The sequence below is a fragment of the Armigeres subalbatus genome, chromosome 3 (assembly GCF_024139115.2).
Source record: "Armigeres subalbatus isolate Guangzhou_Male chromosome 3, GZ_Asu_2, whole genome shotgun sequence".
Taxonomy (NCBI): domain Eukaryota; kingdom Metazoa; phylum Arthropoda; class Insecta; order Diptera; family Culicidae; genus Armigeres; species Armigeres subalbatus.
This window is the reverse complement of record NC_085141.1, coordinates 371455910-371482259: the sequence shown is the minus strand read 5'-3', so window position 1 is coordinate 371482259 and position 26350 is coordinate 371455910. Positions and strand designations below refer to the sequence as shown.

At 42.8% G+C, this 26350-nt stretch overlaps 2 protein-coding genes across 5 annotated transcripts in view; one reads left to right on the top strand and one right to left on the bottom strand.

Annotated features, from left to right (window-relative positions):
- Nucleotides 1-26350, top strand: part of LOC134226456 (atypical protein kinase C) — a 576984-nt gene that overhangs the window by 10073 nt on the left and 540561 nt on the right. The window lies entirely within an intron of this gene.
- LOC134223601 (uncharacterized) lies at nucleotides 635-2137 on the bottom strand. Its single transcript, XM_062702784.1, has one exon. The coding sequence runs from the start codon at nucleotides 2086-2088 to the stop codon at nucleotides 676-678; it is 1413 nt and encodes a 470-aa protein (XP_062558768.1). The 5' UTR covers nucleotides 2089-2137; the 3' UTR covers nucleotides 635-675.

Below are 26350 nucleotides of genomic sequence, written 5' to 3'. Positions count from 1 at the left end.
AGGATGCTTCACTTTGATTCGAAGAATTCCACTCGCGAATTTGGATAGTTTCGGAAGATTCATGTCGTAATCGGAAGTTAATTATCGGAATCGTAGTAGTTTTCTTGGAATTGGGTTTCTTTCAGAATCGGAGGCTTTTTCTCAGAACCGGAGATTTTCACTCTCGGAATCGTAGGGATATAAAAAAAGATACCTCTTTCTCACTAACTTTTTATTTGATTTTTGCCTGATACCTATCTCTCGATGTTTTTTTTTATCGGATACTGCTCTGGTTTTTCCAGGATCCAGGTCTAATTCCTTTCGAATTCGGACATGGTTATCTTCGGATTCTGATCTGATTTCTTTCGAATATTTATTTGTTTCTACTCCAATTTTATTATGATTCTGTTTCTGCTTCTAAACACTGATTTGATTTCTCATGGATTCTGATTCAATTAGTCCTGGAATCTTGTCTAGTTCTAATTCTAATATGATCTTTTCCGGGTTCTAATTCTTCTACATTTTTTTTAAATCCCCTTCCGAATTTGATTTGATTGTAATTGTTTTTTTGTTCGGATCTGATCTGATTCCTTCCTGATATAGATTTGATTAGTATTGAAATCTAATTGAAATATTGAAAGACAAGAAGACAATATAAAAGACAAGGTTTATCATTTATTGAAAACATCCTTTTTCCTAAAATTCATCTTCCTGTGCTAGCCCTCTTTCGATAGCCAACGCGCTAATAATTTGTTTCTTCAAACTCTCAACCAACCCAATCCCCTGCAGATGCTGCTCTATGAATTTGGTTAAAACCCGCTCCACATCATCGCCTTCGACCAGCGCCTTGGCGATTTGGCGTTGCAGCTCCAGCTCTTTTTCGAATCCAATCGCCTCCTCTAGGCCTGCTTTCTTGAGCGAACATCCCAAACGGTCGGAAATATCGACGGCCACGGCAAGAGCCTCCCTTGGATCGCGATAGTCTTGAGCGCTGTCCAATGGAATGCTTTTCTTTTTTCCACACAAATACATCATGGCCACAGTGAGCAGATGTAACGCACCGATCACATCCGGGCTGTGCGTGACAGCAGTCGTGTTTACCTGAGGCGGCACATTGCCTTCAAAGTCGACGTAATCGATCTGCTGCGCCAGCTGGGCTGGATTAGGATGGTTCGTATGTCCGAACCACGACATAAGATCACGTTTAGGCCGTTTAGGTTTTTTCGGTTTAACCGTAGTTGTAGTTGGAGTTGGTTTCGGAACGCGATTTGAGACGGCAACTCCCAGCAAGGTGTTCAATTGGTTCTTTTCCAAGTTGAGGGTGTACAGGCCTTCCTTGAGGGGAGGCATTTGTATCGGTGGATCCGCGTAGAATGCGGACACCCGATCTGATAGTTTGCCCCAGTACAACAGCAATGAGTAAATGGTGAAAACATCATCCGGCGTCCGTTCGGAAGGGTGACCGAGACTCAGCCGATCTACTATATTTGTAGATAGAGGCACAGTGCCGTCAATCTTCCGGAACGCTTCTTGTACTAACTGGGCAACTACGGGAAATCGGATGCCTTCGGAGAATGCCACCACGAATGGAGCCAAGTGCTGCTTTATGATTGGCATACGCTCTTTCTGGTCTCCGATTTGCGCGAGCTGACTCAACGAGTGGCCGATTTTCCCAATTTGAAGCCAAGTATTTGTACGATCTGGTAGAATTTCACGGTACTGTAAAGGCTTGGACAGGGCTTCGATTTCGGACACGCCGATCACGTTCGTCCAGGCGGTCGGTAGTTTCCTCTGATGATCTTTTTCGTAGACTTCCTTATCGACGTAGAACGTGTTCCCAACAACGAGTCCTACGAAATATAGATCCCGATTCCGGTAGATGAAACCAATTTTAGTGTTGGTGTCACTGTCCTCGATGATGACCTTGGTTATGCCGTTGTCCCGCTTCGTAACCCTAATGCTGCCGTAGCGCTCGTCAGGTTCGGTTAGTTCGGATTTCAGGACATCGATGAACTTGAGATAAGATCTTTTGGTCGTTCGAAAAATTTTCAAATCACCCGTAAGGACGGGACGGGTATGACGCTTGTGGCGAGAAAATAGATTTCGCATTTTGCTGCTTTGAGTGATTGGATTGCCAGACGGTACTATACTGAAAGTGCACGTCTTGTGGTGAACCGCTTTTAAAGCGTTATCAAATTCGATACTCTTTGTATTTTATTTAAAAACATAAGCTTTAATCTGGGTGATATGGAATTCCAAGAATTGCTGTCATGTAGACGCGGTAATGAAGTGGCTCCAGTTAGCCAGTTGCGAACAAAGGCCAATCCGGAAATGGTGAGTGATTCTCGGTACGGTCGAAGATGTTTTCGAGTGGCAATGAATATAGTGTGTATCAATTGTGCTTGTTATGGAAAATATGTTCAATTAAAAGTTCAATTCAATTCAATTCAAAGAATGCATATAAAAATCACTGATCGAAGGCAATGAAATATCTCTGAAGGTCTCAATGAAATATCTATTTTATCTATCTTTTCCACTTACCATCCTTTTGCCTCTGGGTAAGAAACAAGATCACCCTCGATTTGTTGCAAAAAACGGAAACTCGAAAAGCAATATTGTAGGGGTTTAAGATAAAAACGAAAATCAATAAAATTTAATGAAGTTAATTCGGCTGGACATAAAGGCATCTTTTTGAAAGCACACTTTGTCCTGTATAAGTAAAAAATCTATTTTTTTATTTTTTCATGTTCTTTTTTTTCATTTCTGTTTTGATATTTACTTTTTATCTTAGAATATTACTTTAATCAGTATTCGTTTAATAATTTATAAATAAAACTAAACCTAAATTTAATATCATTCTAGATTACCATTCTTTATTCGTGAAAGTAGAACTCAAGTTCATATTTATTATTATTATAGAGTTTTGGCACTTCCTCAGCAAGCGTGCTGGGAATTTTTACTTAACCCCGGGCAATCTGAATGCCAAAGGGATTAGGCTCTGTGGATCTCATTCGCCGGTTGACTTAAAATCCTATAATAAACGTTTGCACTGGATGTATTAGTTATGGTGGTTCAGGAATCTTCTTACGATGTTGCAAGTTCCAAGAACCACTGTTTTTTGGATGCTATGGAGGTTATGAGATAGTTCCAGCTCTGCTAAGGATCTCAGAAGAGATTTCGGGACGATTCCGACGATGGTGAGATAACAACCGGAACTATACGCACGTCCTCCAGGTACCAGATCTGCTTCAACTCCTCCTCCAAGTCGTGGTACTTCGTTATCTTGTTGAAGAATGTTGTTTGGACATTATGGTCTAGCGGTACAGCAATGTCGATGAGGGTTACCCGCTTCATCCTTTTGTCGTAGACCACAATATCGGGCCGATTGGCACGAATGAGGACATCCGTTATGATCTCGCAATCCCAGCTTCACGAAACTATTTTCCAGAACCGGGACAGGCACATATTTGTAGTAGGCGACAAACTGGTTAACCAAGTTGTGCTTTAAAGCAAGCTGTTGGTGCACAATCTTGGCTACTTCGTTATGGCGACCGAGATAGGCTGAATCAGCTAAGGCTGAAACACCCGGACACGATATGTTCGATCGTCTCTCCTACTGGATTACCCTGCAGCGGTCCTCCACTTTTTCCTGCAATATGTAGTGCCGATAGTTCTTCATCGCAATTACCCGGTCCTGGATGGCTACCATGAATCCTTCTGTTTCTGAGGAGAGTTCACCCCACACCAGCCACGTATTCGACGCCGCTTTGTCGATATGTTCCAGCTCCAGTTGATGGGGGTGCGTCCCATGCCACTCCTTCTGCTTCCACGATGCGATCATCTCGTCGACAGATTTGATGTCGCAATTCAGCTGATAGTCCTCCTGCGCCAGATGCAGGGCACTGAATCCGTGGTCAGCTTCACACACAGCGCGATAGATTTCGTGGCGGTTCTGGCTTTCCATGAAGTATCTTCGCAACTGCTGGATCTGGGAAACACATAGTGTTTGTATATCGGTGACGCCTCTTCCTCCTACTGTACGTGGCAGGGTGACTCTCTCAATGGACGATTTTGGATGGCGCATGCGATGCTTAGTGAACGCCACTCGTACTGCTTGTTCTAACGCCTCCAAGTCAGTCTTGGTCCACTTCACCACCCCGAAACTGTATGTCAACAAGGGCACAGCAAACGTGAAAAAAACACTTCAATCTTGTTTAGACAGATTCGCTCAATAGTTAGCTACTACCGGAGATGGCTCTCGGATTTACAATTTTGTTTGTCGACATGAATCCAAACTACTCCAATACCGTTTGTGCTGAGTGGAAGCCCAAGAGCTAATCAATCGATTAGATATTGGAATAGCTGGCTCAGGACCAAAAAAGTCTTGTGATGCTTATCAGCCAATTCGTTTCCAGCTATGGAAGAATGGCCAGGTACCCATATAAGGTGCAACGTACTAACTGAATTTAGTTCCTCATATTGAGTTCGACATGCGATTACTAACTTCGACCTTGAGTTGCCCGAAGCGAGGGCTTTGATAGCTGATTGGTTATCTGAACAGAAGTATATTACTTTGCCCATCATGTGTTTCTGCAGTGCGGATTGCACTCCACACATAATGGCAAATATTTCCGCTTGAAAGACAGTACAGTGTCTACCCAGTGAGTGGGACTGTTCCAATCTTAGCTCACGCGAGTAGACACCTGCACCCGCTCTACCTTCGAAGAGGGAGCCGTCAGTGTAACAAACAATGTTGTCCGACATACTTCTCTCCAACTAGCCAGATGTCCACTCATCCCGCGAGGGGAATTATGTTGAAAACGTCCTATAAGGAAAACTACTAGCGAGTGTGAGATCACTTGGAGCGAGGACAGTTCTGTTCCAATCAACCATGAGTTGTAACAACGAAGTGTGTGTAGAACTGCGGTTTACAGGATTCTCTTCCATGAAACCGAGAACCCATAATCGGTAAGTACAAGAAAGTGCTTCTTGTTTGAGATGTATATGTAAGGGGACCACGTCGAAGAGAACCTCGAGAGCAGTCTTTGAAGATGGCTTAATTTAGACTGAATTGTCCTCACTTCACCATTTTGCCACCACACAAGACATCCATAAGCCGAAATTGGTCGTACAACTGTTGTATAAATCCATTTGATATATTTGGGTTTAAGACCCCAAGTTTTACCAAAAGTTCGTCGGCATTGGCCGAAAGCCACACACGCCTTTTTGACTCTGAACTCAATGTTAGGTGTTCAGGAGAGCTTGGAATCAAGAATTAGTCCCACATGCTTTACCTGATCCGTTACATTGATTTCAGAGTCAAAAAGATGTAATGGGCGAATACCATTACGATTACGTTTTTCCGTGAAAAGTGCAATCGATGTTTTATTCGTATTAACCGAAAGGCCATATTGGCGACACCAACTTTCAACTGCCTGAAGAGCGTTTTGCATCAGGTCGAATAGAGTAGTAGGGTAAGACGGTATAATGCGCCCCACCTGTCCAAAACGCCCCTCTTTGATTTCTAGAAAACTATTACTTATTAAGGGTAAACATCAGTTGGTACCTTTAAATATTTGTAAAACCATCATACTATGTGAATGTGGAAGTATTTTTGTATAACATAATGCAAATAATAACAAAATACAAAAGGTGACAGTTTTGATGTAACTTTTATTGTTTGTTTGCTCAATATTCTGGAGCGATGCTAGCATAGTGTCCGCAAAACTGGCACTGGAACACTCAGTTTGGCATCAAAATAACTTTTCTCAGTGGTTAATGTAATATAAAATTGCTTCCATCTTCAAAAATGTAACGAATTTCGAAAATATGTTTCACTGGTCAAAACGGAATGGTTCATCATGTGGTAAATAAACCGAACAATAGACGTATTTCCTGACGGGGGATCCGCCAGTTGCATCAATTGTGACAGCACATACATCTTTGGTTGTTAATTCAGAGATAAGTGTAGCAACGATAGCGTTGTTAACAAGTACACATGCACGCGGCATTGATCGAGAGTTTGCCCTTTTCTTTACTGAAAGCAGCAAAAACTGGGTTCACTAGGTTACCTAGGTAGAAGCTACCCTTGCGAAAATAGGGTTCCTGCACCAAAGCCACTTGGGATTCGCCATTTTGCTTAAATCTATAAAGATTAATTGTTGCTGTTCTTTTGTGCTGAAGATTGATTTGAGCTATCCTAACTGTAGCCATTGCGAATTATGATAATACACTCCACAATTTCAACATTTATATGAACAGCAACGATGAAACCAAGTCGGTATCGTATCAAGAACGTCAAAAACGAAACACAGAGTACACTGTGAAAAACGCTTAAAGCGAGTCCATATGGGTGACAATAAGATGAAAAACTAAATAAAAACATACTCATAATCCCACCCTTATTTAACCTCAAGTTGAAATTAAATAAGAGTAGCCGATTATTCCGGAGAAGCAAAAAGTCAACTACGCCATAGCTCCGGTTAGCGCAATAAGGGCTCAATACTGTGAAGGGCGCCCTGGTGCTTCACAGGCTCCATTAGCGGTTAGGTTATTTTAAAACCCCCCTAACCATAAATCCGCATCACACCAAGAATTAGGGGTCACCTGTATGGTGGACTTTTACCACTGGAACAGGCAATCCGTAGCGTTATTCTTAGCCAGACAACCGGCTGCCAACACCACACGGCTATCTAGGCTGTTCGTGGAGAGAAGTTGGCATTTACTTTACGTCAAGCTCTCAATGTGGCCGAACAGCCAGCTCGTTTAGCCGAAATGGACGTGTGGCCAAAAAAGTCGTTCGGCTGAACTGGTCATCTAACCGAAAAAGTCGTTTGGCCGAATAGGTAGTTTGACCGAAAATGTCTTTTGGCCAAAAGGGTGGACAATGGACATTCTTGACCATATTATCCTTTCAGTAATTGACCAAACTACATTTTTGGCCCGTAAGGGCGAACGACTGTCGCTTTGATCAAACGAAATTTTCAGCCAAACCGTTTTGGATGTGTTGCCGTGTCGCCCAAACGTTCATTTCGGCCAAATGCAATTCGACAGGATGACTTTCGGCTTGACGATTTCATTCATTCATTTATTTAGTCTACATCTATACAGATAACACTGAATCAACAATTTGACGCCACAATACACGGTTCGAGGCCGCATCTCTCCATCCTCGAATACGCCCCACGCTCGCCAAGTCGTTCTGCACCTGGTCTGCCCATCTCGCTCGCTGCGCTCCACGTCGTCTCGTACCTGCCGGATCGGAAGCGAACACCATCTTTGCAGGGTTGCTGTCCGGCATTCTTGCAACATGTCCTGCCCATCGTACCCTTCCGGCTTTAGCTACCTTCTGGATACTGGGTTCGCCGTAGAGTTGGGCGAGCTCATGGTTCATTCTTCGCCGCCACACACCGTCTTCTTGCACACCGCCAGAGATGGTCCTAAGCACCCGTCTCTCGAATACTCCGAGTGCTTGCAAGTCCTTCTCGAGCATTGTCCATGTTTCATGTCCGTAGAGGACTACCGGTCTTATTAACGTCTTGTACATGACACATTTGGTGCGGTGGCGAATCTTTTTCGACCGCAGTTTCTTCTGGAGCCCGTAGTAGGCCCGACTTCCACAGATGATGCGCCTTCGTATTTCACGACTAACGTTGTTGTCAGCCGTTAGCAAGGATCCGAGGTAGACGAATTCCTCGACCACCTCGAAGGTATCCCCGTCTATCGTAACACTGCTTCCCAGGCGGGCCCTGTCGCGCTCGGTTCCGCCCACAAGCATGTACTTTGTCTTTGACGCATTCACCACCAGTCCAACTTTTGTTGCTTCACGTTTCAGGCGGGTGTACAGTTCTGCTACCTCTGCAAATGTTCGGCCGACAATGTCCATGTCATCCGCGAAACAAATAAATTGACTGGATCTGGTGAAAATCGTTACACCCGACTCTCCGTATGACACCTTCTAGCGCAATATTGAACAACAAGCACGAAAGTCCATCACCTTGTCTTAGTCCCCGGCGCGATTCGAACGAACTGGAGTGTTCGCCCGAAATCTTCACACAGTTTTGCACACCATCCACCGTTGCTTTGATCAGTATGGTAAGCTTGCCAGGGAAGCTGTTCTCGTCCATAATTTTCCATAGCTCTACGCGGTCTATACTGTCGTATGCCGCCTTGAAATCAACGAACAGATGGTGCGTTGGGACCTGGTATTCACGGCATTTTTGAAGTAAAGATCTGGTCCGTTGTCGAGCGGCCGTCAACGAAGCCGGCTTGATAACTTCCCACGAACTCGTTCACTAATGGTGACAGACGACGGAAGATGATCTGGGATATCACTTTGTAGGCGGCATTAAGGATGGTGATCGCTCAAAAGTTCTCACACTCCAGTTTGTCGCCTTTCTTGTAGATGGGGCATATAACCCCTTCCTTCCACTCCTCCGGTAGCTGTTCGTTTTCCCAGATTCTGACTATCAGTTTGTGCAGGCAAGTGGCCAGCTTTTCCGGGCCCATCTTGATGAGCTCAGCTCCGATACCATCCTTACCAGCTGCTTTATTGGTCTTTAGCTGTTGAATGGCATCCTTGACTTCCCTCAAGGTGGGGGCTGGTTGGCTTCCATCGTCCGCTGAACTGACGTAGTCATCTCCTCCGCTGCCTTGACTTTCATTGCCTGTACTCTCAGCGCCATTCAGATGTTCCTCGTAGTGCTGCTTCCACCTTTCGATCACCACACGTTCGTCCGTCAAGATGCTCCCATCCTTATCCCGGCACATTTCGGCTCGCGGCACGAAGCCTTTGCGGGATGCGTTGAGCTTCTGATAGAACTTGCGTGTATCTTGAGAACGGCACAGCTGTTCCATCTCCTCGCACTCCGCTTCTTCCAGGCGGCGTTTCTTCTCCTGAAAAAGGTGGGTCTGCTGTCTCCGCTTCCGTCTATAACGTTCCACGTTCTGCCGGGTACCTTGCTGCAGCGCGACCGCCCGCGCTGCGTCCTTCTCCTCCAGAATCTGTCTGCACTCTTCGTCGAACCAATCGTTCCGTCGGCTTAACGAATTTTTCGGATAAATTCTTTCCGCTGTACTCATTCATTTATTTAGTCTACATCTATACAGATAACACTGAATCAACAATTTGACGCCACAATACACGGTTCGAGGCCGCATCTCTCCATCCTCGAATACGCCCCACGCTCGCCAAGTCGTTCTGCACCTGGTCTGCCCATCTCGCTCGCTGCGCTCCACGTCGTCTCGTACCTGCCGGATCGGAAGCGAACACCATCTTTGCAGGGTTGCTGTCCGGCATTCTTGCAACATGCCCTGCCCATCGTACCCTTCCGGCTTTAGCTACCTTCTGGATACTGGGTTCGCCGTAGAGCTGGGCGAGCTCATGGTTCATTCTTCGCCGCCACACACCGTCTTCTTGTACACCGCCAAAGATGGTCCTAAGCACCCGTCTCTCGAATACTCCGAGTGCTTGCAAGTCCTCCTCGAGCATTGTCCATGTTTCATGTCCGTAGAGGACTACCGGTCTTATTAACGTCTTGTACATGACACATTTGGTGCGGTGGCGAATCTTTCTCGACCGCAGTTTCTTCTGGAGCCCGTAGTAGGCCCGACTTCCACAGATGATGCGCCTTCGTATTTCACGACTAACGTTGTTGTCAGCCGTTAGCAAGGATCCGAGGTAGACGAATTCCTCGACCACCTCGAAGGTATCCCCGTCTATCGTAACACTGCTTCCCAGGCGGACCCTGTCGCGCTCGGTTCCACCCACAAGCATGTACTTTGTCTTTGACGCATTCACCACCAGCCCAACTTTTGTTGCTTCACGTTTCAGGCGGGTGTACAGTTCTGCCACCTTTGCAAATGTTCGGCCGACAATGTCCATGTCATCCGCGAAGCAAATAAATTGACTGGATCTGTTGAAAATCGTTCCCCGGCTGTTACACCCGGCTCTCCGCATGACACCTTCTAGCGCAATGTTGAACAACAGGCACGAAAGTCCATCACCTTGTCTTAGTCCCCGGCGCGATTCGAACGAACTGGAGTGTTCGCCCGAGATCTTCACACAGTTTTGTACACCATCCACCGTTGCTTTGATCAGTCTGGTAAGCTTTCCAGGGAAGCTGTTCTCGTCCATAATTTTCCATAGCTCTACGCGGTCTATACTGTCGTATGCCGCCTTGAAATCAACGAACAGATGGTGCGTTGGGACCTGGTATTCACGGCATTTTGAAGGATTTGCCGTACAGTAAAGATCTGGTCCGTTGTCGAGCGGCCGTCAACGAAGCCGGCTTGATAACTTCCCACGAACTCGTTCACTAATGGTGACAGACGACGGAAGATGATCTGGGATATCACTTTGTAGGCGGCATTAAGGATGGTGATCGCTCGAAAGTTCTCACACTCCAGTTTGTCGCCTTTCTTGTAGATGGGGCATATAACCCCTTCCTTCCACTCCTCCGGTAGCTGTTCGTTTTCCCAGATTCTGACTATCAGTTTGTGCAGGCAAGTGGCCAGCTTTTCCGGGCCCATCTTGATGAGCTCAGCTCCGATACCATCCTTACCAGCTGCTTTATTGGTCTTTAGCTGTTGAATGGCATCCTTAACTTCCCTCAAGGTGGGGCTGGTTGGCTTCCATCGTCCGCTGAACTGACGTAGTCATCTCCTCCGCTGCCTTGACTTTCATTGCCTGTACTCTCAGCGCCATTCAGATGTTCCTCGTAGTGCTGCTTCCACCTTTCGATCACCACACGTTCGTCCGTCAAGATGCTCCCATCCTTATCCCGGCACATTTCGGCTCGCGGCACAAAGCCTTTGCGGGATGCGTTGAGCTTTTGATAGAACTTGCGTGTATCTTGAGAACGGCACAGCTGTTCCATCTCCTCGCACTCCGCTTCTTCCAGGCGGCGTTTCTTCTCCTGAAAAAGGCGGGTCTGCTGTCTCCGCTTCCGTCTATAACGTTCCACGTTCTGCCGGGTACCTTGCTGCAGCGCGACCGCCCGCGCTGCGTCCTTCTCCTCCAGAATCTGTCTGCACTCTTCGTCGAACCAATCGTTCCGTCGACTTCGACCCATATACCCGACGTTGTTCTCCGCTGCGTCGTTAATGGCTGCTTTGACTGTATTCCAGCAGTCCTCAAGAGGGGCCCCATCGAGCTCACCCTCTTCCGGCAACGCTGCCTCGAGATGCTGCGCGTATGCAGTGGCGACATCAGGTTGCTTCAGTCGCTCTAGGTCGTACCGCGGCGGTCGTCGGTACCGAACATTGTTGATGACGGATAGTTTTGGGCGCAGTTTAACCATCACCAGATAGTGGTCAGAGTCGATGTTAGCGCCACGATATGTCCTGACGTCGATAATGTCGGAGAAGTGCCGTCCATCAATCAGAACGTGGTCGATTTGTGATTCTGTCTGCAGTGGCGATCTCCAGGTGTACCGATACGGGAGGCTGTGTTGGAAGTAGGTGCTGCGAATGGCCATATTCTTGGAGGCGGCGAAATCAATTAGTCGTAGGCCGTTTTCGTTCGTCAGCCGGTGAGCGCTGAACTTTCCAATAGTCGGTCTAAACTCCTCCTCTTGGCCAACCTGAGCGTTCAAATCTCCTATGATGATTTTGACGTCGTGGCTTGGGCAGCTGTCGTACTCACGTTCCAGCTGCGCGTAGAATGCGTCCTTATCATCATCAGTGCTTCCGGAGTGTGGGCTATGGACGTTGATTATGCTGAAGTTGAAGAACCGGCCTTTGATCCTCAACCTGCACATTCTCTCGTTGATCGGCCACCACCCGATCACGCGCCTTTGCATATCGCCCATCACTATGAAAGCTGTTCCCAGCTCGTGTGTGCTGCCGCAGCTCTGGTAGATGGTATGATTACCTCTAAACGTTCGCACCATTGATCCCTTCCAACAAACCTCCTGCAGCGCTACGATGCCGAATCCACGGTCCTTGAGCACATCGGCGAGTATGCGTGTGCTCCCGATGAAGTTGAGAGATTTGCAGTTCCACGAACCGAGTTTCCAATCGCTAGTCCCTTTTCGTCGCAGTGGTCTTCGCCGATGGTTCCGGTCCGTACTCTCTTGTTGATTGTTCGTTGCTTATGATTTTTTAAAGGCTGGCTTGCAGGGCCTGACACCAAACCCCCTAAATTTCCGGAGGACCATTCCTCCTTATTTCCGGTGGACCATGGTGCACATTTTCACTTAGAGTCCCTCGCTGGCACTCGGACGATGATCAGCCGCCCCTAACATGGAGAACAGACGCTGTTGTGAGCCGATCCTGACATGGAGAACAGACGCTCAATAAGATTTGCACCTCCGGAAGGAGCAAACCCCCCTTCCCTGTCAGCATACGACCATAGTTCCCACCGGGGTTGGTTACCCGATCTTCCCTAAGGTTGCTCGTATCCCGGCCAGCACCGCGGGGAGGTAGGGATAGGAGTTGCTGGGTAAGAGGCTAAGGACCGCGAGATGGGGTCTATTTTATTCCTTCAGGTACGCGAAGTACCAATGGTACGCTTTACCCAGCATTTCCGCTGAACTATTTTTGGCCAAACCAGCCTTCCCCTTTTTTGCCTTTCTCATACAACAAAGTTGTACTGAAAGGCTATAGGACTACTCCAAAAAACAACTTTTGATAGAAGGCCCGGAGACCCATAATGTTATATACCGATTGACTCAGTTCGACGAATCGAGGTGATGTCTGTATGTGCGTATGTATGTGTGTGTGTATGTGTACACATTTTGTAGACACACTTTTTGGAGGCAGCCCTTACTTTGCACCGTTCAATGTGCAAAAACGATCCATAAAAGAATGAAAAACGATCCGTAACTAACATCTGAATGTTCCATAAAACGATACCATAAATCCATAAAATAGTTCAGGAGATTCCATAAAAATAATTTTATGATCCATAAATCTTTGAAAAATGATCCATAAAAACTATATTTTGATCCATAAAAAATTCAAATTTGCGCAATTTTTTCCTGATGATGATCCATAATTTCAGTAATATGATCCATAATTTTGGTCATATGATCCATAATTTTGTTTATATGATCCATAATGCTTGGAAAGAAGGCCAATGAAACTATATTAATTGATCCACACATTTTATAAAATCTATGGATCATTTGCCAAAATTTATGGATCATATCACCAAAACTATGGATCATTTGAACAAAGCTATGGATCAAATGGCCAGAGTTATGGATCATATGACTAAAATTATGGATCATATTACTGAAATTATGGATCATCATTACGATACAAAAATGCGCAAATTTGAAGTTTTATGGATCAAAATATAGTTTTTTATTGATCATTTTCCAAAAATTTATGGATCATTTGTCATACGTTCATGGTAAAATAGCAGGAATTGTATTGTTTTTCTTGACTATGTTAATGGAACATATTTCCCCATTAATTGCTAAATTTTAGTTTAGTTATGGATCGAAAAAATATTCTATATGGATATTCTCTATGGGATCTCCTGAACTATTTTATGGATTTATGGTAGCGTTTTATGGAACATTCAGAAGTTATTTATGGATCAATTTTCGTTTTTTTAAGGATCCGTCTTTATTGTTTATATGCAAAAGTATGTTTTGCCCTTTTTGGAACTTAGCATTACCCGATTTACTCGTAACAAGTTGCATTCGACAGGGAATGCGGTCCCATTGCACAGTGGCTAAAATCGAGTTTTTAGCGCGTTTATTTAATAGTATCTTTATAATGTGATTTAGCGTGATGGCGTCTTCGAGACATTTTATCAGTAAGTTAACGCGCTTCTTTGGAGGTATTCATCCTTATGAACAATCCCCCTAAGAGTGAGATGAAAAATTTATTTTTTGCACTTCACAACATATAAAGTTTGATTATTCATAAAAGTTGTAGCAAAAGTTCTCCTGAAAAACTTTGTCGAAGACACCAAGTTCGTAATTTCATTACTTTTGGAGATTTTTTGATTTTTATGCCAACAAGTTTTGAGCATGTTCGATGTATAAGCATTAAGCATACAAGCACATGGAGACGCATGGTGCATTAGTTCATCAACTCCTTGAAGGGTGATTGATTTCTACCCTGCATAATAGGAAATGGTTTTTGATGAAACATTCCTTACATTCGCTTACAACTCTACAGTTCAGGTATTAATTTAAAGTTCATTAATTGTACTTTGTTATGGGTATGAGATTGACTGCCACAATTTGCCCCTTGTCAAGTTGCAGTTATATCAAATATGACTGAAAAATCCAATAAAACTGTTATCCCTTTTTTAATTTTTAAGTTTTTAAGTCACAATAGCTACCAAACGGCGTATTTTCATATTATCTAAAACTTTCTAGAATATGCATAAAATGTAGCAAATAAAGTGACAAAAATATTATGAAAAAAAAAAAACATTTTAAGGGGCTGTCTGCATAAAACGTAAAAAATCTCCTAAAGTAGCGGAATTACAAACTTGGTGTCTTCGACAAAGTTTTTCAGGAGAACTTTTGCTACAACTTTTATGAAGAATCAAACCTTATATGTTCTGAAGTGTTCATCTCATTTTTAAGGGGATTGATCAGTAAACTGAATACCTCTAAAGAATCGCATAAACTTACTGATAAAATGTCTCGAAGACACCATTACGCTAAATTGCATAATAAAGATACTATTAATTAAACGCGCTCGAAACACGATTTTAGCCACTGTGCATTGTTTACTATTGAAAATTGGCCCGATCGGACATTGCATTTCGGAATTATTGAAAAATCATTGTTTTTTCCCAGGGGTCCCCCCTTGAAAAAAAAATTTCAAAAATTTCTCTTCCGTTGAAAATGGTGGTACTGAAAAGCTCCGATTTTCAAACACTATGAGCGTAAAAACCTAAGTAAGAAGCTTTAAATTTTGATGAAAGTTCTTCTTGAATCTACTTTCGCTTGTGTCAAAGGTAGTTCCAAAAAGATTCGATTTTCAATGACGCACATATTCAATCACTAACAGCGACAAAATATATGTCTAAATGCGATCGCATACGACGCCATTAAATTGTCATTACATATTGTTTTACTTTGCAGAAAATTTGTCTAAATTGAATAATGGTCCTGAAAGGGACTTATTTCTTTTATTCGATGCGCTTTTACAACCACTTTCAGCAACCAAACAATTGTCCGAATCTTTGCGAGTAGGGGAGACTGGGGAGACTTGATCCTCTTCTCTGATTTCCGATGTATCACAGCCAAAAATAAATAAACATACACGATTTCCACACAGACTCTCTAAGAAATATAGTATTTAACTTTACTGATGTATGACAGTCTTTAAATTATTGTTGTTATTGATACACAGATTTTTTGGAGTGCTGTCAAAAAATCGACTTTTAAAATATTCGGGGGAAATTGATCCCTCTACAAGAACTTGCTTTGATGAATTAGTAAGGTGCCCTCAGATTTTTTAAATATTTTTCCTTCGAAATACGCGGGATTTTCGAATTACTATGCGTATACATGAACGATTTTTGTTATTGAATTCGACAGCACATGCAATTTTAAAATTTGGGAGGACTTGATCCCTTTTCTATGATATCTAAACAATCATCAAATCTGTCAAATCTATAAAGAATTAGAAGCCTGAGAACAGATTTATATTTTTTTGATTTTTTTCTCCAAATTTTTGTATGGGTGACTACTAATGGCGGATCAAGTGTCCCCATATTGAGGCAATAAATTCAAATCCAAATATCCTAAAACTTTGATGGAATGTTGACATTTTCATCAGTACAGATCATTAAGCATATTTATGGCTTTGTGCTGTAAAAAACGAAAGCATTTTTTTATTGTTATGAAAAGTTGTTCAAATTTTGCATGACCAATAAAAAAAATCCTTAGGAAGGTCAAAACATACAAACCGCCCTACAGAATGAATAAGGTTGTCAATCCAAAAAATGACTTACCACATAAAGGTCTTTTGTCTTGTCTACTAAAAAAAATACGCTAGAAAAAAACAGGGGGTGATCAAGTCTCCCCGGGGATCAAGTCTCCCCGGGGATCAAGTCTCTCCACCTTCCCCTATATTTTTGGAAAATTTCACTTGTGAGCTGTTGCTGCTTAATTTACCGCTTAAATTTTCTGCAGCAACCACCACTTGCTAATGATTTAGTGTTGGGTCTGCACTATGCGACATCTGAGACGCGGAATCCGCACGCGCGGAAAAGAAGCTTTTTTGTATCCAATAAAGTAAACCCGTTAGCCCGCCCCTTCGTTATTCGTTCCTCCCTCATTAGCATCAGCAGCACTCAAGTGTTTTTTTCTGAACCTCTGTAAATCATCGAATAGCCTACAACTTTCTTAATCCTACAGGAATTGAAATATCCACCCCATTAGGTCGTCGCACATATGCTAGTGCCGCCAAACGGATGGATTCTCAACTAGTCTGTAAAGTTGTTATATCCTCGCCAGAATGCAAGATTTGTTCTCTTGTATACGTATGTGACAAGAGCTGTGTCCCTCTTCGAGAATATGAGGTAAATTTCATAGCAGAGAGGACATGAATAATGTAATTGAAAAACATTACGCTCATACAGTGCAGCCGAATATTTACAACCCAGTTTCATTCTTATTTCACTATCCGAAGACTTTATTTCGGAATCAAGATGGTTTCTTCGTTTTATTTTTATTTTACAGCTTTGAATGCCATTGAATACATTTTGTTTTATGTGTGGCAAGTCTATGCCCAAAAAGTCTCCATCTGAAAAGATCTTAGGCTAACTGAGCTTGCGGAGCCAAAACGCATTCATACTATGAGTATGGAACCAAATCTCCCTCACCACCGGGTGCAAACTTTCAATCGTTGTTGATTCATTAGAACACGCTGCCCATGTAACCTTCGGATCCCATAAAGTTATTTGCACAGAACATTAGCAATTTAAGTTCCGAATTCTTGAAATTCCTCCCGAAGAGAATGTTCACCGAAGTGCACTGGCAATAAAAAATAATCGTAAACCAACCAGTGTGAGCCCATTTCGCCGCATTTCTCCCCACATTAGATAAACAAAACACATCACATTTCCCACATCCGAATCCTGGCTCGTAAAACCTTCGTTTTCATTGCCCTCTCCGGGGGGTGGTGGCGGGGCGGGGCCGGAAACGTCTTTTCGCCTGGAGAGTGGAGTTCACAAACGGGCAGCTCCCCTCGCCTCGGCTCGAACGTTACACAATCGTAAAGTGTGATCTGTTGCCGTTGACGGCTGTGTTGGCTGGTCGGACGGGGTGTTATCTGCCCGTTCCAATTGTGCCAGCATAAAACCTAAACAACAAACAAATAAACATTCAGACAGACAAGCTGCGGCTGGCTGCTGGGGCTCGGCAGACAGGCGGAGCCTTCAAGAATTTTATTATATCCGTGACGGGGGTTTCCCGTTTGTAAGACGGTGCTAAATCTAAATGGGAATCCTCTCGTTAGGATGCAATGGCTGTGAGATGACAGAAATTCGTTTATTATTTTCTTGAAAAGTGGAACAAGCCCGTTAGTTTAGCTTTTCCCAGAACAGAAATTGGTTTTCTATTCACTAGTGTAACTTTCGGGTTTCGCTGCGTGTTGAAACTTCTTGCAACCTCTTGACGTTTCTCTAACGAAGCGAGGACCCGTAAATTCTCCGACCGAAAGGTGGGCCAATTGGATTGACGTATGAAATAGAAAGGCCACTGAAACATACTACGAAGCTGGGCACACAATTTTGTATTCCATTCACACAAAACGGGCCTCTTCTAGAACAACATAGATGAGCAAGAGTTACATAGCCACAAAAATGCGGTCGTGTTAATGGTTCTTTGTAACGTGTAAATGTGTGTACAGATCCCTGGTTATAGGAGGAATGTAATGCTGTTTAAAATATTGAGTTCCGAGCTTCAACAAAATCACGCGAGCCATTTTTGTGACTGTGTAACTCTCACTCATTTATGTGTTGTTCTAGAAGATGCCCGTTTTGTGTGAATGGAATACAAAATTGTGCTGATCATTCAACAAATTTCGCGACAGCACATATAATCAGGATATTTGCGTCTCACAGTTAAGTGTTTGTTATACATGTATATTTTTTTAAGGTACACTGGGGGAAGTAGAAAAAGGGGGTAAGTGTAAAAATCGTCTCGAAAAATAGGAATTGTTCATACTTTACAGTTTTTACCACACCATAACATTGGGCAAGAATATACTTTGATGCTCACACTAATACTATGTTAAGATTTGTATAATACATACACTAACACGGTTAATGCTTGAACTGTCATTTTAGGTTACGCGAAAAGTTAATTTTTACATTCATAAAATCAATTCTTATTTGCACACATTGTCCCTTTTTTCGGAGAATTTGATTCACAGGTGACCAAAGCAACACATTTACACTAGTCACATTTAATTTGTAGTGGTTTCTACCTTGAAGGCAAACAATTTAAAGATTTTACACAAGTGGATAATGTTCTGATCACGCAAATGTTTCCTTCCCTTCAGGGTTTATTTCGATAGCTGTGAATCTTAATATGTTCCTTCTTTGTTATCATTGTGATTTCAGTGGTGATTGGACTAATATGCATAAGAAAAAGCCTGATTAATCCACTTATCGGTATTGATGCCTTTCACATGTTTTACATATTAAAAAGATGTATAAGAAACTTAAAAATAGCACTGGTAGGTAAATATATTCCATAATTCATATTTATTCATATTCATGAAAAGTTTCGCCGTTGAATACAATTGTTTTGCGAGCAAATTGGTTAGGGACAAGTGCTTAAAAATAGGTGATAATTTTGTACGTGTTTTGCGCACAGACATACATACAAACACGCACACACAGACGTCATCTTAATTTGTTGAACTGAGTTGATTAGTTTATAACCCTGCAAGTCCCATTTCAGGATCTATCTGGTAAAAGGGCGAATGTCGCAAGAGAGAATTCTCTTTGTCGAATTCCCCTCTTTTGAATAAAAGTGACAAGCAGAAGATTTCTTTGTAGTCTACCACCTCAGAATGCAAGTTCACATTGTTTTCTATCGTTCTGAGGTGATAAACCACATAGAAATTCGCTGCTTGTCACTTTTATTTAAAAGAGGGGAAGTCGACGAAGTGAATTCTCTCTTGCGACATTCGCCCTTATTTCACATAGAGCTTGATGTTTCCTATAAAAAGTTCATCTTTGGGGCGAACATATAGATTTTACGAACATGTCGGAGACGAGCCAGCCTAGGGCTGAAAGTCTCCTTAATAAAGACAAAAAAAAAAATACGAACACTTAGTGTTTCGAGAAGGCAAAACCCGCCTTCTGCTAGCTATTTCAAGACTTTCTTGGGTACGTTCCACACTACATCCACTTTTGCCTTTATCTGTTTTGTAGATGCCTTCTTACTGCTGACACACGACCTTTACGAAATTAGCAAATCGTTTTTATTCACAATTTAATAAATCTAAAATTATGTTAGGTATTTCATATCCGTCTTTGAAAGATCCAGATTAATGCACCTAGCAATAATGATGCCTTTCGTGCATTATCCTTTGGATCCCCAACCTCTTTTGTGCATCAAAATTTTGGTGATGTTTTTGTTGAAATACATACGCGAAAATTTCGGCGAAATAAGCAAAAAAATTTCGCGAGGTGATCGCGATCGTCGCGGAATCTGCGACCACAACAAACAATTTGGATGACAGACTGCATGACGTTTTGTCAAATAAACGTCAACATATCATCCCTACCCTGGACTTGCATGCAACATTACTAGCTAGATCTTATTGCACTACAAATGTTTATGAGTAATCAACACAAACCAAAATTGGTAGAAGTGTGGCCAGAGTCACTGGAATATATTAATTTCCGGAGGAATTCCTCCGCAAGATCCTTCTTGAGTTCCTCCGGAAGTTCCTTCAGGAATTCCTCCGAAAGTTCTTTCAGTAGTTCCTCTGGCAGTTCCTTCAGGAATTCCTCCGGAAGTTCCTTCAAAAATTGCTCCTGAAAGAACTACCGGCGTAATTTCTGTAGGAACTTCTATAAAAAATGCTTAAAGAACATTATGGACGATTTGCTGAACGAAGCTTCGGATAAATTTCTGAAGGAACTTCTGGAGAAGGTACTTCAGGAGAAATTCCTGAAGGAACTTTCATACGTATCCGGAAGTTCCTTCAGGAATTCCTCCGGAAGTTACTTCAAGAATTCCTTCGGAAATTCCTTCAAGAATTCCTCTGGAAGTTCCTTCAAGAATTCCTCCGGAAGTTCCTTCAAGAATTTCTCCGGAAGTTCCTTCAGGAATTCCATCGGAAGTTCCTTCAGGAATTCCATCGGAAGTTCCTTTAGGAATTCCATCGGGAGTTCCTTCAGTAATTCAATCGGAAGTTCCTTCAGGAATTCCATCGGAAGTTCCTTCAGGAATTCCATTGTAAGTTCCTTCAGGAATTCCTCCAGAAGTTCCATCAGGAAATCCTCCAGAAGTTCCATCAGGAATTCTTCCGAAAGATCCTTCTGGAATTTCTCCGGAAGTTCCATCAGGAATTCTTCCGGATGTTCCATCAGGAATTCCTCCGGATGTTCCATCAGGAATTCCTCCGGAAGTTCCTTCAGGAATTTCTCCGGAAGTTCCTTCAGGAATTCCTTCGGAAGTTCCTTCGGGAATTCCTCCGGAAGTTCCTTCGGGAAATCTTCCGGAAAATGATTGAGGAATTCCAAGGTTTTGAAAAGTCATATGTGAAGGACCTCCAATACATTTTTCAAATCAATACCTTCCACATAATTTACATATTCACATATGAGTTTTCAGAACATTGTAAATTAATGTCCAAGTCGGGTGGTTTAATATTTAGCAATTAGCAAGCAATACGAAGCAAGAGCATCACTGAATGAAGAATAAATAAAGAAGCATGAAGGAGGAAGAAAAAAGAAGGTAGAAAAAAGGAAGGAATAAAAACGAAGAAGGAAGAAAAAGGTAGAAGGAATAAAAAGGAAGAAGGAAACATGAATAATGAAGAGGGAAGAGGGAAAAAGGAAGAAGGACGAAGGAAGAAGGGAGAAGGGAGAAGGAAGAAGGAAGAATGAAGAAGGTAAAAGGAATAAGAAATAAGGAATAAATAATAAGGAACTAGGAATCAGGAATTAGGATTAAGGAATAGAGAAGAAGGAAGAAAGAATTAGGAAGAAGAAGGAAATAAGAAATAATAAGGAATAAGGAAGAAAGAATAAGGAATAAGGAAGGAGGGAGAAGGGAGAAGCACGAAGAAAGAAGCAAGAAGGAAGCAGGAAGAAGAGAGAAGGGAGAAAAGAGAAGAAAGAAGCAAGAAGGAAAAAGAAAGGAGGCATAAGGAAGAAGGAAAAAGGAAGTAGAGAAAGGCATAAGGAATGAGAAAGAAGAAAGAAGGAAGAAAAAAGAAGAAAGAAGGAAAAATAAAGAATAAAGAAGGAAGAAGAAAGAAGTAAGAAGAAGAATGAAATATTAAGGAAGCAGGAAGAAGGAAGAAAGACGAAGCAAGAAGGAAGAATGGAGAAGGCAGAATGAAAAAGGAAGATGGGAGATGGAAGAAAGAAGAAGGAAGAAGAGAGAAGAAAGAAGGAAAAAGGAAGAAAGAAGGGAAAAGGAAGAAAGAAGATGGAAGAGGGAAGATGGAGGAAGGGAGAAGGAAAAGGGAATGGAAGAAGAGAGAAGGGAGAAGGAGGAAGGAAAAATAAACAAGGAAGAAAGCGGAAGGAATAACGAAGGAGGAATGAAAAACTAAGAGTAAGAAGGAAGAAAAAAAGGAAGAAAGAAGGAGGAAAAAGGAAGAAGTTATCTTTTCTCAGTTCACTTTTCTCTCCCCACTTTTCACTTTCCACTTCTCACTTCCTACTTCACATTTCTCACTCTTCACTACTCGTAATCTGAGGTCAAAATTTTTAACTATTCGGCCAAACGAGCATTCGGCCAAATGGCGTTCGGCCAAACGGCTTAGGGTGGACATTTTCAGAATAAGGCGGTCCAAAAAAACGGCGGTAAAAAACAAATTTGAAACCTTCATAACTTTTAAACCAATGGACCGATTTGGAACGAATGAAAAGATTTTCTTGAAAATCGAGTCGTTTTCAGCCGTTGCAGTCTTGTAAAGCAGAAAAAACAATTTTACTTCTACATCCGACGGTGTCTATAATTTATTTTACCTTTTTTAAGGTAAAATAAATTACCGAAACCGTCGGATGTAGAAGTAAAATTGTTTTTGGCTGCTTTACAAGACTGCAACGGCCGAAAACGACTCGATTTTCAATTACAGTTATACAATTACAATTATTTTCCACAGTCGCCAAGAGTTATTTCGAAAAGATTTTCAGTTATGGATTTGAGAAAAAAATATCGTTTAAGGAAAATAGTAAGCTTTAAGATGTTTAAAAATCAAAATATTCGATTTTTTAAATTTTCAACCTTTTGGACCATAGCGACTGTTCTTTCTTATTTTTGCCTTTCTCGTACTCTAAGTGCGAGTAAAGGCTATATATTTATTCGCTCAAACACTCAAAACGCCTCCGTTAGACGAATTGAGGTGATGTCTGTAAGTGTGCGCAAAAATTCTAGCTAATTTTTTCGTACTTACCCCTAACCGAATTACTCGCAACAAGTTGTAACAGTTGGTAGGGTGCAGGGACAGAAATAGTACAAACAGAGCGTAAACCAACTAAACCATAGATGTTTTTACGGCCGAATATTTAATACTATGTCCACAAAACCGGCAAATTCATCGACGAACTACCCTTTCGAATAATCTTCCGCTTAAGCGCCAGTACACCAAATCTGTACTGCGAAAGGTCGTGTCAAGTTACCGTACCCGGCTAGTCCTTTCAGGGCAGGTCAGGTAAGAACTACCAAAATTTATCAGCAAAATCCCAAAAGAAAAGAAAATAAAAAAACCCGAATTGATAAAAGCTAAAATCTTTCACCGATAAACTTGGCTTTTCGTTACGACTATGTGCTTTGGCTTTCTAGAAGACGGCCGCTTTCCCTCACCATGGAACTCTCGATACCAGAAAAGCACACGTGGACCTAGCTGCGACCTGGTCGTCCCCAAGGAGCTACTCAAAGCACCACGTGGCGCACGCCGATCTGGGCGTTGGTTGTCCTGACCAGAGAAAAAACCTTCGCCTGAAGGTTCTTTATTTAGCCTTGAAGGCTCACTAATATTTTGTGTTGGATGTCTATTTCACTTGTGGCAAATCTAGATTTTTCGGAAAAGTTTAGGATCACGTGTTTAAATCGGATTCACAACACTGTCCTGAATTGCCGCAAATAAGGAATATGATGCCTAGCCCTACTCTTCTAACTAGAATCATCATACGATCTTGTGTAACACATTTTGTTGTGATACATAACTTAAGCGAAGCAACAAATCATAAAAAAATGGTACGAAATGAATCCAATCTACGGGAGTACTAGAATTCAGCTATATCTTTTTTTAAAGGTTCAGTTTCAAAATCCACCGCTGCACTGGTGATGGCGCTGCGTTCTCTTACCGGGTCAAAAGTTGCATTTGACGGGGATACTGGGCTTAGAAGTTACGGCCAAAATAATATTTCTCGTGAAAAAACGTGCAAAAAAATCTAGTTCACATTTTTGGCACTTAGACTTCATCGATTTGCTCGCAATAGATTGAAGTCGACGGAGAATCCTGTCTCATTGTTTCCTATTAAAAATTGGCTGGATCGGACTTTGTGATCAGAAGTTATGGCCAAAATACTGATTTCAAAACCACAAAACAAAATCACTTTTTTTTAGCACTTATGCTCATCCGATTTGCTTGCATTAAATTGCGTTCGGCGAGAAATTTTACGAGAAATTTGATTTTGTGTTGAATTCAGATTGGATAAGGATTGAATGCCGTTTGAACTTAGATTGGTTTTGAATTGCATCTTGATTGGATTTCAATTAAATATAAATTGGATTGGTTTTGAATCGGATTCAGATTGGATTTGGATTGGATTTCAATTTAACTGGACAGTTAACTGGTGGAATTAAATGAAGAGTACTTAATTCGTCTTAGACGGTTGAATACATTCTACTAAAAGAGCTTTATATATTTTTCTCATTTAAAATATGTTTAGACCATGTATGTGAATTTCTCTGAGTGTTTCAGTGCTTTCCATTTTTAAAAGCTTGGAAAGAAAGCGCACACGTTGATGTGCAAATTGACGAATCCGGCAAACGCGAAAGCGGAAATGCGCATGAGTGTCAGTCTATTGACGATGTTTTAATCCAGCGGTTCTCAACCTGGGGTACATGTACCCCTGGGGGTACCTTCGCTGGTCCTAGGGGGTACCTCGGACAAAAATGCGTAATGGCGGACATATTACAATTTCAATCAAAATTCATTGATAAAGTTTTGATAATTGTGTATTTTCTATTTCAAAAATTTATTTTGTACATAATATGTAATGCGATCAATAAATCCCATGTGACACAACCTGCACAATGTATGAAGGGCTGTGGAACAAAAGATCAAACGAACCAAACGTCGAATGAACAAAACGATTTTTTGCCTCTCTCGTATATTTTTACAAAAACTCGATTGCTTCGTTGCAAGAGGATTAGAAGCATTCTTTTAAGCCTCTCGGAAGCCTTCTTCTAAGCAGCTCGAAGGCTTCCTTTCAAGAGGCTCGGAAGCCTCCTTTCAAGTGGTTAGGCTGCCTTCTTTCACGAGGTTCGGAAGCCTCCTTTCAAGAGGCTCGGAAGCCTCCTTTCAAGAGGCTCGGAAGCCTCCTTTCAAGAGGCTCGGAAGCCTCCTTTCAAGAGGCTCAGAAGCCTCCTTTCAAGAGGTTCAGAAGCCTCCTCTCAAGAGGCTCAGAAGCCTCCTTTCAAGGGGCTCGGGAGCCTCCTTCAAGAGGCTCAGAAGCCTCCTTTCAAGAGGCTCAGGCCTCCTTTCAAGAGGCCTGGAAGCCTCCTTTCAAGAGGCTCAGGCCTCCTTTCAAGAGGCCTGGAAGCCTCCTTTCAAGAGGCCTCAGAAGCCTCCTTTCAAGAGGCCTCAAGCCTCCTTTCAAGAGGCTCAGAAGCCTCCTTTCAAGAGGCCTCAGAAGCCTCCTTTCAAGAGGCCTCAGGCCTCCTTTCAAGAGGCTCTCAAGCCTCCTTTCAAGAGGCCTCAGAAGCCTCCTTTCAAAAGGCCTCAGAAGCCTCCTTTCAAGAGGCTCAGAAGCCTCCTTCAAGAGGCCTCAGAAGCCTCCTTTCAAGAGGCTCAGAAGCCTTCTTTCAAAAGGCTCAGAGCCTTCTTTCAAGAGGCTCAAAGCCTCCTTTCAAGAAACTCAAAGCCTTCCTTTCTAGAGGCTCAAAGCCTCCTTTCTAGAGACTCAAAGCGGCTCAGCCTTCTTTCAAGCGGCTCGGAAGCCTTCTTGCAAGAGGCTCAAAAGCCTCCTTTCAAGAGGCTCTGAAGCCTTTTTCTAAGAGGTTCGGAAGGCTCCTTTCGAGAGGCTCGGAAGCCTCCTTTCAAGAGGTTCGGAAGCCTCCTTTTAAGTGGTTAGGTTACCTTCTTTCAAGAGACTCGTAAGCCTGCTTTCAAGAAGCTCGGAAGTCTACTTTCAAGTGGTTCGGAAGCCTCCTTTCAAGAGGCTTGGAAGCCTCCTTTCAAGAGGCTCGGAAGCCTCGCTTCAAGATGTTCAGAATTCTTCTTTCAATAGGCTTGGAAGCATACTATCAAGAGGCTCAGAAGCGTTCTTTCAAGATGAAAGCTTCCTTTTAAGTGGCTCGAAAATCGCCTTGAAGAGGCTCGGAAGCCTCCTTTCAAGAGGCTCGGGAGCCTCCTTTCAAGAGGCTCGGAAGCCTCCTTTCAAGAGGCCTCAGAAGCCTCCTTTCAAGAGGCTCAGAAGCCTCCTTTCAAGAGGCCTCAGAAGCCTCCTTTCAAGAGGCTCAGAAGCCTCCTTTCAAGAGGCCTGGAAGCCTCCTTTCAAGAGGCCTCAGAGCCTCCTTTCAAGAGGCTCAGAAGCCTCCTTTCAAGAGGCTCAGAAGCCTCCTTTCAAGATGCCTGGAAGCCTCCTTTCAAGATGCTCAGGAAGCCTCCTTTCAAGAGGCTCAGAAGCCTCCTTTCAAGAGGCTCAGAAGCCTCCTTTCAAGAGGCTCAGGAAGCCTCCTTTCAAGAGGCCTGGAAGCCTCCTTCAAGAGGCCTCGAAGCCTCCTTTCAAGAGGCTCAGGCCTCCTTTCAAGAGGCTCGGAAGCCTCCTTTCAAGAGGCTCGGAAGCCTTCTTTCAAAAGGCTCGGAAGCCTTCTTTCAAGAGGCTCAGAAGCCTCCTTTCAAGAAACTCAAAAGCCTTCCTTTCTAGAGGCTCAAAAGCCTCCTTTCTAGAGACTCAAAGCGGCTCAGAAGCCTTCTTTCAAGCGGCTCGGAAGCCTTCTTTCAAGAGGCTCAAAAGATTCCT